Source organism: Balaenoptera musculus, chromosome 9 (assembly GCF_009873245.2).
Source record: "Balaenoptera musculus isolate JJ_BM4_2016_0621 chromosome 9, mBalMus1.pri.v3, whole genome shotgun sequence".
Lineage (NCBI taxonomy): Eukaryota > Metazoa > Chordata > Mammalia > Artiodactyla > Balaenopteridae > Balaenoptera > Balaenoptera musculus.
Window position 1 is genome coordinate 48262826 of NC_045793.1, and position 19871 is coordinate 48282696.

General features: G+C 41.4%; 1 protein-coding gene across 4 annotated transcripts in view; it reads left to right on the forward strand.

Moving 5' to 3' along the window:
- Positions 1-19871, forward strand: part of CPVL (carboxypeptidase vitellogenic like) — a 137390-nt gene that overhangs the window by 27180 nt on the left and 90339 nt on the right. For all 4 annotated transcript variants that reach the window (XM_036863184.1, XM_036863182.1, XM_036863181.1 and 1 more), the window contains 4 exons: positions 8110-8224; positions 9212-9270; positions 10679-10758; positions 15708-15774. In XM_036863184.1, coding sequence (XP_036719079.1) covers positions 8110-8224; positions 9212-9270; positions 10679-10758; positions 15708-15774 — 321 coding nt within the window. The remainder of the gene's footprint in view (positions 1-8109; positions 8225-9211; positions 9271-10678; positions 10759-15707; positions 15775-19871) is intronic.

The window sequence follows — 19871 nt, forward strand, 5'->3', positions numbered from 1 at the left end:
GTAGCCTTGGGAAGGGCCGCGCCCCACCTTATGAGTTTGTCCATCCGTGGACATTCTCCCTCAGCCCAGGATACACTTTAGAGTTCTCTTTATATATTTATGGTTATTCTCCCATTATAATGAATACCCCTTTATGTTAAAATCTTCCTGTTCCTTGGTGGACACAGGAAGCCTACCTAGCATGCTGGCATTTGGTGAACACTGAGGAAGTGGCTCAGGGGGAAGCAGACCCCTCTGGCATTCTGCCCCTACTCTTGCCCTGGGCTGGATATGATACTCATGGCTGATGGGGGCCAGGGCAAACACTAGAACTTGTAACAGAATTGAAGGTCAATGTTTCCAGGTTAAAAAAATAATAGTTAAAAAAATAGAAAAATTTATTGTGTGTTTGCTGAGAAGGTGTCAGGAGCCAGGGCAGCCAGTCTTTCTGTCTCAGCCTTATTCTGTCAAGACCAATGGATCACTCATCTGTGCTTTGTTGCAGATCAACGTGCTTTGCTTCTACAGGCATTTGGCAGAAGATGGCTACCCTACAGTTTCCAAGCCTATCTGTCCTTGGATTATGCGATCAACAGAGATTAACTAGCACTTCTCCTGGGGGCAAAATGTGATTGGCCCAGTTTGGGTCAGGTGTTCTTTCTTGGTCCAGTCAGCTGAGGCTGAGGTTGCTGGGTCATGTGATAATAAACATGGCTAATGGGCTCTTTCCATTGGTGAATGGAGAGTCAATTCTTAGAGAAGGGAATGTGGTCTGGACAGATCTCTTAAAATATGTCTACCACTGATGGCTACAAATCCACGAGTAACAGTAAAGATGTGGAGGTCACAGACATTTATCTTTTTAACTTTCACTGTTTATCTTCTCTTTGCTATGTACTAATGGCATCAGAGACCTAGAAAAGTAGAAGTTAGGTGAGTGAGACAAATCAAAAAGAAAGTAGCTAAGAAAGATAAGTTACAGATTATCCCATCCATAGATACATTCAATCTTTGAAGAAACCTTTGCGTGCCTGATTCCCTTTGAGAAATGAAATTTTAACACGGAGAAGAAAGCAACTTTTTCAGCCATTTCTTTCTATGCGTTAAGAAAGTCAGGCCTTTTCTCTAACACCTTCCCCCTGATTCCTTCTAATGTCCAACTTTCTTGAAGGAGGCACAGAGAAGCCAGAATTACCTCATGAAGGAATGAGAGCCAGGTAGAAAGGTTAAAGAGGAGAAACGTAAAGAGAATTCTAGTGGGATGTGAGTTGACTCAAATTAGTGAGACAATTCAAAGCTTGTTGAGAGTCAGTGGGAGCTTGGGAGTGATGTAAGGAGGCTTCAGAAACAGAAAAAAGTTTGGAAAAGTTAGTTGTCTGTATGATAGTGCAGTGGCAACAATCATTGTACAGGAAGTTTTAAGTGAGTGGTCGAAACCAACCACTATAAGTAAAATTCCCGTGAAAAGCACTGAATGTCTTAAGCAAGTTGTTTGCATGTGTTGGGAGTATGTACGTAGAATTAAAATGTTATTGGGGGGGCTTCCCTGGTGGCGCAGTGGTTGAGAGTCTGCCTGCCAATGCAGGGGACATGGGTTCGAGCCCTGGTCTGGGAGGATCCCACATGCCGCAGAGCAACTGGGCCTGTGAGCCACAACCACTGAGCCCGCGCGTCTGGAGCCTGTGATCTGCAGCAAGAGAGGCCGTGGCAGTGAGAGGCCCGCACACCGTGATGAAGAGTGGCCCCCGCTCGCCACAACTAGAGAAAGCCCTCGCACAGAAACGAAGACCTAACACAGCCAAAAATAAATAAATAAGTTAAAAAAAAAATGTTATTAGGGGGACTTCTCTGGTGGCGCAGTGGTTAAGAATCCACGTGCCAATGCAGGGGACACGGGTTCGATCCCTGGTCTGGGAAGATCCCACATGCTGCGGAGCAACCAAGCCCGTGCACCACAACTACTGAGCCCGCGTGCCACAACTACTGAAGCCCACGCGCCTAGAGCCTGTGCTCTGCAACAAGAGAAGCCACTGCAATGAGAAGCCCACGCACCGCAATGAAGAGTAGACCCTGCTCGACGCAACTAGAGAAAGCCCGCATGCAGCAACGGAGACCCAAAACAACCAAAAATAAATAAATTAATTAACAAATACTATTAAAAAATGTTGTTAGGTACCTAGTTAACAATTCTAGGCACAAAACCAATTGCTTTAAATAAAAAGCTCTGTCTTGATTAATACCATTAGTGTAGCAGCTAAACTGGGATCTGTGTGGCACAATGGGAGTCCATTCAAACATACTTGGGGGAATTTCAAGACATTTACTTGGGGTACTAATGACTTCCTTTATGACAGAACACATTACTTAAACCAAAAATGATCAGCCTCTGCATATAGAAGTGTGAAGAGAGACTTAATTAATTTACTAATTGCACTTCTTATTTTAAGTGGTACATTGATTTGGGTCTATAGTGGTTAAGTTGCTGTTTTCTCTTACAAAGTGTGGTGTTCCTTGTTGGGGGTTCAGGAAGAGGGTGGCTAGAATATGTACCCAGCCCTAGGCCTTGGCAGAAAATATTGCCCCAATACTTGTTGGGTACCTAAGATTCCCTAGAGTTACTCCAGCAAGTCCTCTGTGTAAAATACAATCTTGTTACCTGACAGTACTGAAATCGGCAAGTCTTTATAGTGCTCCCCTGGCCCCGACGTATGAATGTACTACTTCAGTGATTATGTGTAAGGCCTGAGTAGAAGGTTATCTCTACCACGTGATGTAGAGGAGGGCCTGGGAGGATGGAACGAAGATGGGTATGGTTTGATGGGGAGCAGGGATGAAAAGGAAGACTCAGAACATAAGGGGATGCTACCCACGTGGGAAGCAGTAGGGCAGGAGCGTTGAGTACTGGTTTCATTTCATTAGTGTTCCCATATAGAGTCTCCTCTATGCTCACTTAGAAGCAAGGAGAAAGGAAAAAGCTGGGTGTTTCTAAGAATCTCTTTAAGTACAGAATGTTAAACCAAATAAATGTTTTACTTACTTCGAATGACAATCTATTAAGGCATAGGGTAGATTTTTTCACTATCATAGTGAATAAATAATGGAATTCGCTAATGTGAGACTGAAATTTACTTCAGTAGGGATCTAAAAAACAATAGATAACCTGCCTCCTTCTGGGCTGTTCCTTTAGGAACAAACCCTGAGGGAGGAATGTCCAAGTTCATGAATTGGCCACCAGGGGTCACCAGAAGAATTGAAAGGACTTCTGAGGCAAAGCCATAGTTTCTTGCTCACCAAGAAGAGGGCAGATTTGTGGGACCTGCGTGCCCACCCTTCTGTTGTTAGAAAGACTTTTCACTTAACTATTTAGGATTCCTTTGTCCCTTCTTTTATATTTAGAATTTCCTTGTCCCTTCTTTTTGATCATCACTTCTTGCTACACTACTCTGACCTATATGTCATTAGTAGAGATTTTATTTTCTTTTTAGTTAAATATATAAATTTTTATCAATAGGGGATTACTCACCTTTCCGGTCTCAGCTCAAATGTTAGCCCATCACCAGAGGACTTCTTTAAATGTTCAATCTAATGTCTGTCCATTGCTCTTTCATATCACCCGCTTATTTATTTATTACCTGTCTTCCCACCTTACCAGAAAAATAATCAGAGCTAACATTTAAGTAGACATGTCAGGAACTGTTCAAATGCTGGGCATATATTAACTCTGAATCTGCACAGCAATCCTGTACGATAGACATTATTATTATAATTTTCAAGCAGAAGACACTGAGACACAGAGACGTTAAGTAACTTACCCAAGGTCACACAGCTCTAAAATCACATAATTAGAATTCATACCCTGGCAGTCTGGTGCCAAAACCCATGCTCTTAATCGTTAAGTATCCTTCCTGTCCATGAGTGGAGCTGGTCTGAATCCCCAGCCCTAGAATAATGCCTGTTCATGTTATATGTTAAATGAATTAATACATTATTGTAAATTCAGAGTGTCGGACTATTCAGCCAAATGATAATATGTACTGATATGAAGATATTTCCACAACATGTTGTTAAGTGAATACAGCAAATACAGAATATTATGTATAGCCTGATTCTATTTTTGAAAAAAAAAAGTGCTTATGTATATCGCATATGTAACATCTATAAGATATGTGTATATGTACATGTGGGGAGATGAGGTGGGGTATAGAGAAAAATCTGGAAGACTAAATATTTCTATGATCATCTCTAGGGAATAGGATTGGTGGGGAAAGGGGGAATTTTTTTATACCCTCTTAGGAAAAAAATTAAGAATAAGTACTTTCTTTATAATATGAAAAGCTTTAAGTAAAAATTTTCAAAATTTTGACAAAAATAAACACTCTCTCTTGTTTCATACACTCTTGAATTATAGTTTCAAAATAATAAGTACTTTAGAAGTCCTGAATTTTGTAAATCTGTAAATGAAGTAAAGCAGCTGTTTCTTACTTCATTTGATACTAAGTTTTGCAGTGTGGTTTTGTTCAGGGTGTCTTCATTTACTTTTATTCTTTCCTAAATGGGGGGTAGCGAGTGGGAGAAGGGTTTCATTCTCACAACTGAGAGCTGAATATATCACCCAAGGAATTATCACATAATAACTTTATGCCATTATTATTGACATAATTATTGTTATATGTCATGATATTGTGATGTCATAGCATATTACAGAAGTCCGCAGGCTGCGTTATAACGAACTCCTGGGCTTTTTGCGATGTACACGTGAACCTTTCTTTTCCAGCATCTGACTTTTGCATTTCATTCCAGATAAGGGTAGTATTAGTTCATAGGTTGGTTGGCTCATCAGAATAAGAAGATGTATGCGTGGAGTTTTCTTTTAAAAAATGAGCTTCTTCAGAGGTTGTTGAGCTCATTCACCTCCTTCAGGAAAGTAAATTTGAGGAGCAGGGTCAGCTGAGGTTGGAGGTGTGTGTGCAGATCTCCTATTATTTAAGCATTCCAAGAATGCAGTGTCCTGTGCTTCAAAGTCGCATAATATAGATGTTTGGCACTGAGGTGTTGGACTTGACTTTGTAGTGTGGCCTCTCAGGGTCAGCCTGTTTTTCTGAGAGCCCGGAGGTCCCATCATTGTGCCAGGTCACAGGAAGGGACATGAAAAGCAGGGGAGGATAGGGTGGAGATCAGAGGGCCCTGGGCACCCAAGAGGGCAAACTCTCCATCACTCTCACAGATTTTCAGCCCTGCCTGTACATTTAACCACCTGGGAGCTTTTAAAACAGACTGATGCCTGCCTCACCCCAGACCAGTTGAATTGGAATCGCTGGGATTTGGGCCTAAGCAGTAGTTTTTTTAAAAAAAGCTCTCCAGATTATTTTAATGGGTGGCCAAGGTTGAGAACCACTGGCTCATGGGTAGCTCTCCAGGGCTTCTAGAAGCTCATGTGCACGATAGAAAGGAAGTGGGGGGCTGGAGGTCTGCTAGAATGGATGGACTCACAGTATCTCACACGCCCGGGAGGCTGGAACTACTTCCATCTAGATTCCATCCTCTCTCCACCTCTAATACTCTCCTACTGCTGAGTGAATACAAGTGGAAGGTGGTCCTGGGGAATGATATTGAATAGCAAGATAGCGGATCGGAGGGGAGATAAAAATCACTTGTTCAAACAAAACACACAGTTGGGGCCAGGCAGTCTAGGGCAGAGGTGGTTATATTTATTCAGCACAGTAGAGTTGACAGTATCATTTCATGATACATTTTCTCGTTAGGGTCCTTGGGCAAGCCTGTGAGGTGGGCATTTATTGCCCTTTGATGGATGAGGCAGCAGAGGGCTGGAAGAATCTGAGGCCCAGGATTACACAGCTATTACGTGGCCAAGTAGAACCAGCACCTGTCTGGCTACCAGTTCCAGGGTCACTCTGCTTCCCCACAGTGGCTTTAAAAGTCCAGCTTTGATGTTAATTTTTTCTGCTTCAACTTATAAGTTCCTGGTTCTCTTGAATTCTTTATAGACATTTGCAACACTTGAGGCAAGAGAACCAACTAGCGAAAAACTGACCAGGGAAGATGTCCAAAGGAGCAAGAAAAAACAGCAAACAACCCACTTTTCCTATTCTCTCATTTATAGATGGTTTACATGAAAACTGTCTATAAATTCCTAGTATTTTTCTATTATATTGAGTTGGCCAAAAAGTTCCTTCGGGTTTTTCCATAAGATGGTACAGAAAAACCCGAACGAACTCTTTTGGCCAACCCAGTAGCAATAGCTAACATCGTGTAGAACATGCACTATATGCCACTCACTGGGTTTTATGAAAATTAATTTATTTAGTCCTCCCAACCACCACATGGCATAGGTACTATTATTGATCCCCATTTTACAGGTGGGGAAACTGAGGTCCACAGGGCTTAGGCAACTTGCCTAAAGTCGCACAGCTAGTGGCCCAGATTGGAATCCAGTTTGGGACAAGAGCTCACAAGACTTATCCATTACACTGTGCTGACTCTTGGAGCTACAGACTTGCTGATCTGAGTTCCCAGTCTGACTCTGGGCTCCTACCTTTTCTACCTGGTTCCTTAGTTATAATAATCATTCGTGCTTAATGCGCTTTTTATCATGCATTAGGTTTTGCTCCAAGGGCTTTACAAGTATTATATTATCTCATTTAATTCCTTAACACTGGAGAGTGGATCCCAGGTGGCCCCTCCTGGGGAGGCTCTTCTCCAGCTCACAGCTGTTCTGACCACTGCCACTCTTTCAGCACGCTCCCTTGGCCCCTTCCCAAAGCTGCCAAAGGACTCTGTAGATATTTGGTGACTAGATAAGAGAAATCCCTCTGTCTCCCCCTGTTTTCATGGTTAGAACCCTGTAAGATCAGCTCTTCTTCCAGGTTCTTGGCTGTGGGTCCCAGATCCCCTCCCCTTGAGTTCATCTTGCCTTCTGCCCACAGCCTTCTCACATCATCCAGGTGGATGAGCCAATCCACTCTGACCTTCTAATGCAATACTGATTTGTCTCTGTGTGACTGGGCTAAGTAAGAGGTTGCAGGATTTCATTCTGGGCTGAAGCAGTAGGATCCTTTCTTACCAGACCTGACTGACCGCACATCAGATGAGCCATGACATCAAATGAGGACTCACTGTCAGGTTCTGCTTTGAGCCTTGTGGAGACCAAGTGGAGCTTCCTTCAGATTGCTCCCAAGGCTTCATGTAGGGCCAGGCAACCTCCATGCTCACTGCTCTCCCACCCAGTTCTTCTCTGTCTTGAGGATTTCTTCCATCTACAGCATCGTTCCCTGGCTCTCCTTGTGGCTGGATCCTTCTCAGCTTCCACGTCTCAATTTCACTCTCAGGATCTCACTGAGAACTTCCCTGATCACTGTGTCCAAAGGAAATGCCTCTTTCTTTGCCCTCACTCGCTCTTTTAACATCACCCTTATTTCCTCTCCACACTCTTTAATCCTCGTATTTATTCATTTATTCATTTATTGGCTCATTTCCAGCATCCCAACCCTGCCAATGACCCTTCCTTATTTACATCGGCCACATCTCCTAAATAAATCCATACCTTGTTCAGGGTTTTGTTGCTGTTGTTTGCATGGACTAGATCACTCAGGGCCTGTCTCTGTTCTTCTCAGTTTCATCATGTTGAATGAAGTTCCTGTTATCTCTGTGGACACCTTCTCTGTAAATAAAATCAGAAAGGCAATTTGGGCTCTCAGTGAAAGGGGCAAATTGTCACTGAGGAGGATGGATTCTTTGTTGTGCCTCTTTGGGAATATGTCGGTCAAATGGAAGAGTCCCCAGAAAGTTTAAAGAGTTTAAAAAAATCTAACCGTGCCCTAGGCAGTATGCTGGGTGTCTAGGGGCACACAAGGGCTAAGCGTCTACAATCTGTGGCTTTTCTGGCTATTAGTGAGAAAAGACTTAACTGCACAAGATCGATACCGGCATATGAAACAAATACTAAATCAAAACAACAAGAGATGACAGTGGAGAGTGGTCACTGGGGTCTGGGAAGGCTTGATGAGACTTAGTCAAAAGGCTGTGAAAGACGGAGGATTTGGGTAAATTTGCTTGGATGTATTCTGCAGCCTTAGCACTCTGTGTAGTCACTGGGTTCTTTGTCCCTTCTAGATAGAGCCATGGAATGCTCCAGTCGTCCTCTGGCTGCAGGGCGGGCCGGGAGGCTCATCCATGTTTGGACTCTTTGTGGAACACGGACCTTATATTGTCACAAGAAACATGACCGGTAAGTGCTGCTTGGACTCTGTTTTCCCATGGAGAGTTCTTCATTTGAACCTTATTATCTGCTCTAGAAATAACTTAAGAGTGAACAGTGAACCACTAGAAATAGCTTTACAGTTCCAGATTATAAAAACATAACTTTCTGGCAATGTTTGTCCAAGAAGGAGGAGCCACCAGGGTGCGTGTCCTGGCTGGGCTGCTTTCTCCCTTAAAATTTGGGTGAAAGGTTCCAAGCTTTGTTCTGCCAGTCTGCTGCTGACTCAAGCGATCCGGGCTTGTGAAAACAGTTGGTATTTATTACTATTTGGGTAAGCCCTTTTGCGTAGGACAAATGGGTGGAATTATATCCCTAGTTATTCACATGAACTGAACACTGTACGGTTCAGTCACATGAATGATCGGATATCTTGGAAGCAAGATACTGAGGGCTGGGGCTGGCATAAAGGAAGGAATGGAGAAGGAACCACATCCAGCTGTAACCCAGGTTTACCTCCATCTCATTTTTTTGGTGGGGAGGGGAGACTGTTTACTTTCCCTGGGTCAAATTTGGAGGGTGAACCAGTTTGTGACTCAGTATATTCATGTACACAATTCTGTTGAAGTTGTGGTTCTCTTCAGCATTGGATGGGAGGAAGCAGATTCTGGAGAATTGGACATTAAGGATGATTCACCCAATTGGACAGATGGGTTTATTGCATCCCTGGTTGATGGGTGTTTCTGCATGAACCAGTTGCACGGGGTTTTGTTTCCAAAGTTCATCTTAGATGTAGAAACTCTCTGGTTCTGGGAAAAGTAAAGGAGAGGAGGGGAGAAGAAAAAGGTGCTGATATCTGTTCCCTACTATGAGAGTATAACGCAACATCAGAGGGACACCAAGGGTTCGCTGACCTGGAGAGGACAGGTAGGCATGTTGGGCTCCTAACCAGAGCTAGGCATTAGATGGGATGTTTTATTAATGACCCAGTCTAAAACCTCTTCTCTGCTTTACTAGTGCGTGCCAGAGACTTTCCTTGGACCACTACATTTTCCATGCTCTACGTTGATAATCCAGTGAGTATCTCCAGGGTCCTGTGAAATGGCAGTGTTGGTCTCTCTTGTCTTTTTTCTTTCATTAAGTACATTTAAGAAATAGAAAAAAAAAACAGATTTAATTTTTTTCTTTTTAAAATGTAATTGTCTATGTAAAGAACACATTTGAAGTTTAACTTTTCTAACATGTATCATTACATCCAAGTTTGGGAATTTTACTTGCTGCCTTCTCTCCTTCCCTCATTTCTAATCTTATAAAATATCCTGATGACTGAATTATACCATCCAGGATAAGGGATTAGTTTCTTTCTGCTGATGATATGGGTTTCTCTATAGCATGGGTTATTATATAGTATGGGAAGTCCTAATCTTTCAAATTGAGTTCTAGATATAAAAAGTCAAAACTGGCCCCCTTCACTTATCACAGTGAACAGAATGCCACATCTCGGGGGGCAGCAAAAGGTGGAATTCTCCTTGGGAAGTTCTTATGAAATTAAATCCTATAAACTGCAGTATAGGAAAGTAACTTTAGGGTCAGCTTCTGCAGATTGGGAGTATCTTTGTCCTCTAACTGATTTCTCTAACTTCTTTCATTTCCCAGATGGTTCAAAGATAAAACAGAAAAATAGGGAGAAAAAAGTCCAACATTCTTGCCCTCCCCCATGTTTTGTCAACCATCCTTTTTCCTAGTCTATAATACCATATTTAAATAAAAGTTTAATTAAATGTCCTGTTCTCTTGGGGGTTTGGAGAAAAAACAAAAGCAAAAATATTTACAACTGGTGTGTGTGGAGGGGGTGCATTCCTTATGTATATTATTGACCCAAAATAAATAGTAGCTTCTTCTATTGATTTACAGCTCAATTGTCCATGAACTTCTAGGTATAAGGAAGTATTAGTTTAAAGCTAATCTTTATTTTGAAGCCGCTTGTCTGCTGAAGGTGAAAGGGCTTAGTGGCCATATTTCCCATAAATAAAGAAATGGGAAAAAATAACTACACACACACACAACTATCTTTTATCTCCAGCCTAATTTCCTTCTTAGCAGGCAGAGCAGTGCACCCTCCAGGTTTCAGAGAGGAGACAACTTGGGGTCTTTTGATACTGTAGCAGGAGCCAGGAAAGGTGAATTTCTTGTTCTTAAAGCAACATCTGGCAGGGTCCCCACTGCAGGATCGGAGCAGCTCAGTCACTGACTTCAGGGCAGAGCTTTGCGCTGCTATTTTGTTTGGGCTTGGAGGGGGGAAGGGGAACATAGGTGACATGCAGCATCCTCCTGTGAGGACGGCTGAGTGCATATGGGTGATGGCAAAAATCTGAGGTCAAAGTCATGGCCTTTGGAATAAGATTGATTTCCTTCCCATGTGGTATCTCTCAGCAGGACATGTGTTCCTCTGTGTTTATACCTGCTTATTCATTTCACCTTCAGGTGGGCACAGGCTTCAGTTTTACTGAACATCTCCAGGGATACGCAGTGGATGAGGATGACGTAGCACGAGACTTATACAGGTAAAAGGCCCTGACTCTTTCAGCCTTCTTCAGACCAAACGTTTTTCTGTTTCAATAGGAAAATTCTTCCAGTAGTAGAAGTATTATTGATTGGTCTTCATAGTCCATTTCCTGAAGATCTTTTAAGAATACTTCTATGTGAGGTGTGTGTGCGCGCACACACGCACACGGCCTATTTTCCACTTTATTACATTATCATTGATGAGTATGAATGTAGAGAAAGTAGCAAGAAGAACTGACATCTTAAGGCATAATTTTAATTTTGTAAACATAGCTTTTGAAAAACAATGGAAACAGAGCAGAATTATTCAACCAAAGATGATTTTCCAACCTTTCAACTAGATGCCTGAGAGGTTTCTACTTGCTTTCCAACATTATATTGAACTTTGCACTTGCCAGGAAACCACATCTCGGATGTTTGTTTGTTTTCTTTCCCAGGATTCCTCCTTTTGTGGCCTTCACAAAATGCAATTTTTTACTCTTGTGTTTCTCCTTCATGCCTTTTCCAGGCTGAAAGCTCAGCTTGTTAGCGAGTCTCTTACTTTTCCCTTCATATTACAAAATTATTCTTTTACTAAAAAAAAAAAAAAAAAAAAAAATTTAAGGAAAATGTGACGTTGTAAGCCTGATCAAACAGTATATGTATAATGTCTTCCTTTCTTTTTCTTACATTCATTATAGCTATTTTTTAGTACTTGTTTTTAAAGTAAGTGACCTTTCTTATTCAGTCACATTTTTTTTCCAGTCTGTAAATTATTACTAGAGACCAAGTCCTGGATTCTTTCAGATCACTAGGGCACCACTTTACGCATTGTAATAATTTACTAAAAGAATCCTAGTGGCCAGGAAGAGTTAACTAGCTCCTTTACCCTGCCCAAACACTCATTCTGCTAATTACTTGGTGAGCAAACCCAACCAATCCCCAAAGTGAAAGTGAATCTAATAGGAGTCAGAGTTTTTTGATCTCTGACAAAAGCTTTCCGTTTTATTCTTCTTTCTCCCCGAGGCCAATGGCTGGGAGGGGTGGGAGAGGGGGAGAGGAAGGAAGAACTTCCGGCCTCTCTCCCAGAGATTTTTCTCTCTTCTCTGCTGCCCCAGAAAATGATATGGCTGTTGTCTGTCTTGCACACTTTCATCTGCCACATGTCCCATTATTTTAACACTTTCATTCAGTTTCTAGGCGGGCTGGATAGGACCCACACTTCTGCTTCCAGATACAATGGGTCCTGGGGGCAGATTAGCCAGCTCCTGACAGGGGTCTCTCCCCTGCCCCCAGCTCACGCACCTCCTTTTTCCCGCCACAGACATAATCCTGCCGGCTGTCTTTACAAGTTTACTCAAGCGCCATGTCTTTCTCATTTAGCACTGACTGTGAGCTCTCATTTTTCAGATCGGAAACCTACTTCTCCCCCATACCCTCCTCCTACTCCAACCCTCTTTTGGCTTAAATCCAAACAACCTCAGTTGTTTAACTAGCAAACACCCTGAGGGCGGAGGGTCTGTATTAAAGAAATGCATCAGACCCTCTAAGCCAGAGCCTTGCACCCTTGCCCTTCCTTTTCTGGCTCTCCTGCCCCTCCCCCAGAGATGGTCACAGCTTCCAGTTGACCCTCTGAGTGGATATTTACTGCTGACATGTGGTTCATCTCCTCTTGCAAGACATGTAAAGAGAACCTATTTCAAAGCATCCATTGTTTATAGCTGTTTTAGTTCTTTTTGCTTCAGGCTCTTAGAACTGGAAAGTAGTTAATCAAGAGTAGTGCAGAAAACTGATTTCAGCTGTTTCCTTTATGGTTTGCACTATTTGTTTCCCTTTGTGACTACAGTCTTCTCTCCAGCTGTCCAGATGGGTGTTTGGAATAAGAAGGTCGCTTTGAAACCTATAAATTGTCTACTATTGGTTTAAAGAGTAGAACAAAAAAAAAAAAAAAAAAAGAGTAGAACATTCTTTTTCTCCCTTTGAAAACCATCTTTCTTTTTTTCTGAAAATCCAATTCCTTTTCACTATTATTAGTGCACGGCTGTAAGGAGGAGACTCCTAAAGACGTTTGACATTCACATGTAGGCTGCTTTTCTTTGTGTTTGGAAGTGAAACTTTTTCACTAACAAGATGTTTAAAAATTTTTTTTTCTATTTGGAATGTGTTTAGGACCACAGTGCCTCTCTGGTTTAGAAAAAAATATAAATTTCCTAAAGAATAATAAATTTTCTAACTTTGGAGTAGACCAGCTGGTGCCACTCTCCCTCTACCACTATTTTTTGATTGCCTACTATGTGCCCGACATGGTTCCTGGTGCTGCTGATACAGTAGTAAGCAAGCTCCCCAGTCCCCACTCTCCCGGCGTGCCTGAAGTTATTTTCTTAGCAGCCAAAGGGAAATGCTGCTATTCTGTTCCACGTATTGGTTTGCATGGGAGATAGTATGTATTGCTAAACAAAGTTTCATGACAGTGTGACTATGAAACAGGTTTCATATATTAAATGAGAACAATACTGCACGATGGGTGCAGGCAGAGATCATGGCCTGGCCATACTAGAAGTGGAATGAATGAATGCAGAGAATGGCACCCCATCTGATGCAACAGAACGAAACCACTGAGATTCTTGTTGCTGTGCTTCTTTCAGCCTGTCAGCGACTAAAGCTACACCTTGTTTGGCTTTTGTTCGTACGGAGCTTCTGCTGAGATTATTTTAACCTCAGTTCTCCTGGATGTCTTGTATTTACTATGGCCCTGACTCCACTAGAGCTGACCAAAGTCCAAGGCTGTCTTTGGATCTATAATGCGTTATCATTTACATCTACCTTCTCTGCCCCGAACCCATCTTCCCTTTTAAAAAAATTATCTGAGGAGTATTTTCTCCTACCCTTGCAATCTGTGTTTCATCCTATTGTCCTTTAATGTACCTTTCTGCCACCAGGTAGCCTTTGACTAAAATTTGACTCAAATTGACAAGGCCTTGGCACAATGCCAGCAAGGTCGCCAAATGGAAACACCTGGAAGAGGCATGCTTTGTGTGCCATGTGGCGCTTGTGCCTGAGTAAATGCGTGGAGTGCATGGCACACACACACGTGTATGTATTATGCCTTATGTATTTTGGTATTTCTACTTCTAAAATTTGCAATTTTATGTGAGCATGATTCTAGATATTATTTTGAAACAACCCTTCACCACGTAATGGTATAGTCCTTGATGAAAACACAGTTCAAAGAGCAAATGACATATGTACATGCAACTTACTAAATTTACCTTTTTCATTCTTCGTTCCCATTTAAGAAAGACCTACTAAGGCCTTGCTATGATTAGCCAAATTTTTGTTCATATCCTACTGTGAAATTAAATCTCTGTGATAGCTTCCTTAAGTGGGACCTTGCCTTGGAAACTTCAGCTAGATAATCCTGCTTTTTCAGGCTGGAAGCAACCTGGGAGATTATCTCCTTCAGCTAAGATTGTCAGATAAAATACAGAATGCCCAGTTAAATTTGAATTTCAGATGAACAACGAATAATGTTTTAATCTACGTATGTCGCATGAAATATTTGGAACATATTTATACTGAAACATTATTTGTTGTTTATCTGAAACTCAAATTTAATTGTACATCTTTTGTTTTTATTTGCTAAATCTAGCAGCCCTGACAATCCTCCAACAAATTCTTTAAGGAAATAAGCTTTAAGCTAAAGCACAAGGCTTAGTTCAGATTTACTATATTAAAATGTCTATTGCCATTCCACCTAGCAGGCAGAGAGAAAGACAAGTAGTTTTTAGCCTGAAGGTTGGAGAGGGAAAGCTGGAGAATAAACTCCTATTTTTATCTCAGCTCTAAAGCCAGCTCATTGCCAGCACAAACATGGACGCTATATAATGCAGCTTCCCAGATTTAGTTGCTACAAAGATTTTAGTTACTATAAATAATAAACAGAGAAATACACTGAAACTCTACAGTAGAGTTTAATGGTGGGTTTTTATGGAGCCTTTGAAAATTAAGTATTTCCAGGATCACGGTGATTGTAATGACCCAGTTTTGCCTCTGGGTGACCCTTGAACTTTCTCCTTCTCCTGGTTTTGCAGGGCCTCCTTGCCTTTCATGTTCACTGGCTGGTTTACGGCTTTTAGTCCCTCAGCAGGAAACTGGAACAGAAACCCTGCCTAGCTTCTCAGGCATTGCAATCTGGGTCAAAACATTCATAAAGCTTCTGAGTTTCACAGGTTTTTGTTTCCTTTCTGAAAGATTTTGTTCAAGTAGAGAATGATTCAATAATCCACCCTTTTCTTGCTTACTATAAAATAATTTCTTGAGGCTGTTTAAATCTATTTCAGCATACCAAGGTGGCTGTTGGCATTCTTTCCTAAATGTGATTCTTTTGACCCTGGAGGCCACTGTGCATTTACTTCAATGTCTGTGACCATTTGGTGGTTTTCCCTTAGACTACAGTCATTTTACAGCTTTTCTGTTCTTTGGTTATTAAAACACTGAAATGCTGGGAGCCCCGTTAGAATATAGAAATGTTCAGGTTCCCCACAGAGAGAGGTTGGTAAGCAACTAAGGTTCCCATTACCTCACCGCAACCCGAGATTAATGGGGTCATAAGGTTTGCAGAACTAACTCCACAAATTGCTAAGTAATAGGTGAAAGCCTGTAGCACTTTGCTCAAGGGTCCCCTCAACAGGTGGGTGATCCAAGTTGGTAACGCAGGGATTTGGAAACCTTCCCAGAGTGTTGATGTTCACTTGTCTCAACTTTGAGTATCGCAGAGTAAGCCCACAAGTATTTTTCTAACCATCCACAGAGTATGGAGTGTTATACACATGAGTCGTTGAAAAAATGCCGACAGGAACTTATAGCATAGTGGTATCTTAATTCAAATGTGAAACCTATTGTCCAAGGGTGAAATTGGGTAGCATAGCATGATTCCGTGTGATTTTTATTGTTGTTCTTCTTTTTGCAGTGCACTTACTCAGTTTTTCCAGTTGTTCTCTGACTATAAAGACAATGACTTTTATGCCACTGGGGAGGTGAGTTGAAGTCATGTTTTCTTGCATGCTTCCAACATCATCAGGACTGAAATATATTATGACACTTGTGGTTTATTCATTCAGTATGTACACACACACACATCAGTATTAATTCAGCCCATATAAAAAATTCTCCAGTTATCCCCCAAACGTCCTCCATAACGTAGTTTTAAAAATTCAGTGCCCAGTAAAGGTTCATATATCACAATGGGTTGTCATGTCTCAGTACCATGTCTTTGTTGGTGTTGTTGTCATTTGTGATGATGATTATTCAGAGTCTAGACAAGGTGCCTTGTAGAATGTCCCATTTTCTGACTTTGACTCTTTTCCAATGCTTAGATTCACTGAAAACATTTGGCAAGACACTACATAGAAGTTGTTGTTTACGTTCTATTCTATCACATCAGAAGGCATATAGCATCTTTGTTCCACTGCTGGTCACTTAGTCAAGGTGGTATCTGCCAGATCTCACCATTGAAAAGGTACCATTTTCCCTTTGAAATTAATAAATAATCTGAGACCATGTGAACATCTGTTCCCCCCCACACACACACCAAATATGTCACCAAGTAGTTTTAGCATCCACTGATGATTCCTGTCTGAATCAGTTATTATACTGGGGGTTATAAAATGGTGATTTTTCTGATCTATCTTCCTTTAGACATCATCTGGCATTCTTCTGTAGAGAACACCTTTCCCTCCTCCTCCTCTCTGATATGTACTTTAAAAATATCACTGGGGACTCATGGATTGTTAATTCTGTTTGCTGTGTTAAATTTTATTGCTATCATTATTGTTTTTGATGCTTGTATTTTCCTATATTTGGTCAATGGGAACCCTTCAGGCTGGCTCCTGTGTCCTTTTGACACATTGTCCCCATTTGTCCCTGTTAGCCTTTGAGCATTTCCTTGCTCTTTGGCACAAATTAGTTATAAGTTATAGGATTATCTTGTACTTTCCCTGCCCTAGCAGGGAATTAATTCTATTTTTTTCCAGGGTGATTATGTTACAATTTAATGAACAGGTTCATTTGCATATGTTGGTTTCAATCTTAAGGTTTGCTTTTTTTCATCCTTTTAAATTTAAGGTTATTTTAAAAATGTATAGCAGCCAATATTTTGAGAACAGAGGAATTCTTAGGTGCTAGGAGTACAGTTGTGAACAAAACAGAAAAATTCCCTGCATTCGTACATTCCAGAGGTGAAAGCAGTGATAATGAAAGAAATAAATATGTACCATATGGTCAGGCAGCGACATGTCTGAAAAAGATGTCATGAAAAAGATAAGCAGGGTGAGGGCTGGAGAGTGATGGAAGTGTTATTTTGGATAAGATTGTCAGAGAAAGGCTCTTCGGTAAGGAGACAATTGAGCAGAGCCCTGAGTGACGTAGTGGAGTGATCTCTGCAATATCCGTGAGAAGAGCTTTCCTGGAAGAAGGAACAGCAAATGCAAAGACTCTGAGGTAGGGACAGGCTTGGTGCACTCAAGGAAAAGCATTGAGCCACTGTAGAAGGATCTTAGATGGGGGAGGCAGGCTGATCGTGTAGGGCCCTGTTGCTCTGGCAGAGTGGTTAGACTTTATTCTAAGTGTAATGGGAAACCATTGAAGGGTTCATTGTTCCCTGAAAGAGTATTTAGAATCAAATTCAATTCAGTTCAACACACATATATTGAGTATGTACTATGTCTGAGGCTTTGGACAAGTATTAGAAAGTCAATGATTAAGACATTAACTCTACTGTAAATCTGAGTCTAATAATAAGTACCATACAGAATGAAGAGTACAATTAGAGAAGTAGTTGTAAAGACAAGTAGTATAAGGTGAGCAAATAGCTACCTCTCAATATGGGATCCTCAGGAAAAGTCAAACAGAGGAGACAACAATTAAATTGGATTTGAAGGATAAATATGGGTGTATTAGTCAAGGCTCTTTTGCTTGCAAGTGACAGAAACCCTATTCAAAGTGCCTTAAGTAAAACAGGGGATTGAATTGTTGGCATCAGGCGTGGCTGGATCTGGTTGCTCAAACCTTATCAGGATTTTGTCTCATGTTCTCTCCATCTATTCACTTGGCTTTGCACTTCACTGATTTCATTCTCAGATAAGTTCTTTTCACCTGTGCCCTTGACTCTCCAACCCACTCCAGAGCTCTAGGTATAGCCTACCAGCTCAACTTCTCTTTCCCAATAATTCCACCAGATACCTGAATCTCATTATCCATTTGAATCCCATGGCCATTCTAGAACTAATAACTGGAGTCAGGGGGATGGAGGAAGTGACACTCCTGTCATTTTGGTAGCAACCCTGGAAAACACCCAGTCTCCACCTCCAACAGAAGAGTGATCTGCTTACTGTGTAATTCCTTGTCTTGCAAATAGTGTGACAATGTTGTTAACCATCATGTTGAACTTCCAGCAAAGCTGCCAAATTCCAGATGAAAAATTTGACTTGTCTACTTCATGTCTGTCTGGTGGTTTCGTGCATGTAGTTTCTGAATGTGTGTAGCAAAGGACAATTTTATTTTTATGTTCTCTGCTGCCAGGATGAATACTTTTAAGGAAACCTGTGCCTTCCAAGTGATGAAGGAAGATGGGAATGAGGGCAGGCAGAGCGTGGGATGGAGATGCACTTGCCAGTCAGCAGCATCTTCATAAGAACCACACAAGATACATTAAATCTGGGGGCACATCTTTTTCTAAAAGGTAGAGCACTAAATAATGCCTTGATGGTTTATTATTGGCAGAATGCTGTGTTTCTCTAGTCTACTTCGTTCCACCTGGTCTTCTGTTTTAAGGCTAGGAGGCAGAATGGAGAAGTGGAAGGAATTCTGGATTAATAATCAGGAGACCTGAGGTTCATTGCTGGCTTTGCCTCTCTCTGGATGATTCCAGACAAGTTCTGTAACCTCTCTGGGCCTCTGCTTTTCGTCTTACAATCAGAAGGGCTGGTTTTTAAGTTAGATCACTTCCAGGGATATTTTGCTTTACTGGATACTCAACTGTAGTTACCTAGATGTACTCTTAAAGCATCTGTATACAATTGCAGTTTTAACATAATACCAACCCACCCTCCCTGTGTCCGCCACCAAAAAAAATGTTGTAATAGGTTTTTCAAGAAAGGGAAATCTTTTCTCTTGTGAACTGTTAATTTCCTGAACAAATAATGCCACTAGATTTGTAGAATTGTTCTTGGAAAACAAATGCATAAACTCAGAAATGGTTTTCTGCTTTTGATTGCAAAGGTACTGGACCTAAATATGGTCCACATTTGTGTGCTATGAATGAGGGTAGCCTGATGTTCAAAGGGGCTGGAACAGCTGTTTAGCACCCTAACTTTGGTGTAAGGGAGTCTGGAAGTAATAACAGTACCTACTGCATAGGGTTGTTTTGAGCATTTAATTAGATAATCCTCCTCAAATATTTAGCAGAGTGACTGGCTGTGGTGAGTACCCAGCATATGATGACTATTATTACCATTCATGTTGAAAAGCTGGATTAAAATGTTATGGCTCCAAAGCATATGGCCTAATGCATGTAAACAGGGGCTGAGATGTTTAAAAAGCTCTGCTCACTTGTTCTTGGGGTATGGCATTGTCTCCCCTCTTATTTTGAAATCATCTTTAAAAGAAATTGTTTGCTTCATCAGAAAGTGATGGTGGAACTTAGAAGTTTTGGATGGTAACAAAATGTGTGGGGACCGATCCAGGCCCTTTGCCCCTGCCGTGTGGACCACGCGAGGCCACAGCAAGGCATAGTGCAGACCTGCAGTTGGGGCAGCGGAGAAGGAAGAACTGCTTTGTCTCCTTCCCTTCTCTCCATTTCTGCCGAAAACACCAACTGGAATTAATTTTCTCTAAAGAGAGACAAATGTGTCTATAAATCACCCTCCTCAAGGCATGAAAAAAATGTACTTCAAAAAGAGAAACAAGCTGCATTTAATTCATATAATTAACTTTCTTCCTAAGTGTTATCCTTTCCGAGCCAGTAACTATTAGTGAGATTGCTCTTTTTCTTGAGGTACAGACACTCTTTAGAATCCACGCAAGTGTATGTGGGCCCAGCTAAAATTTAAAGCACAACAGCCCTGGCGCTGGAAGG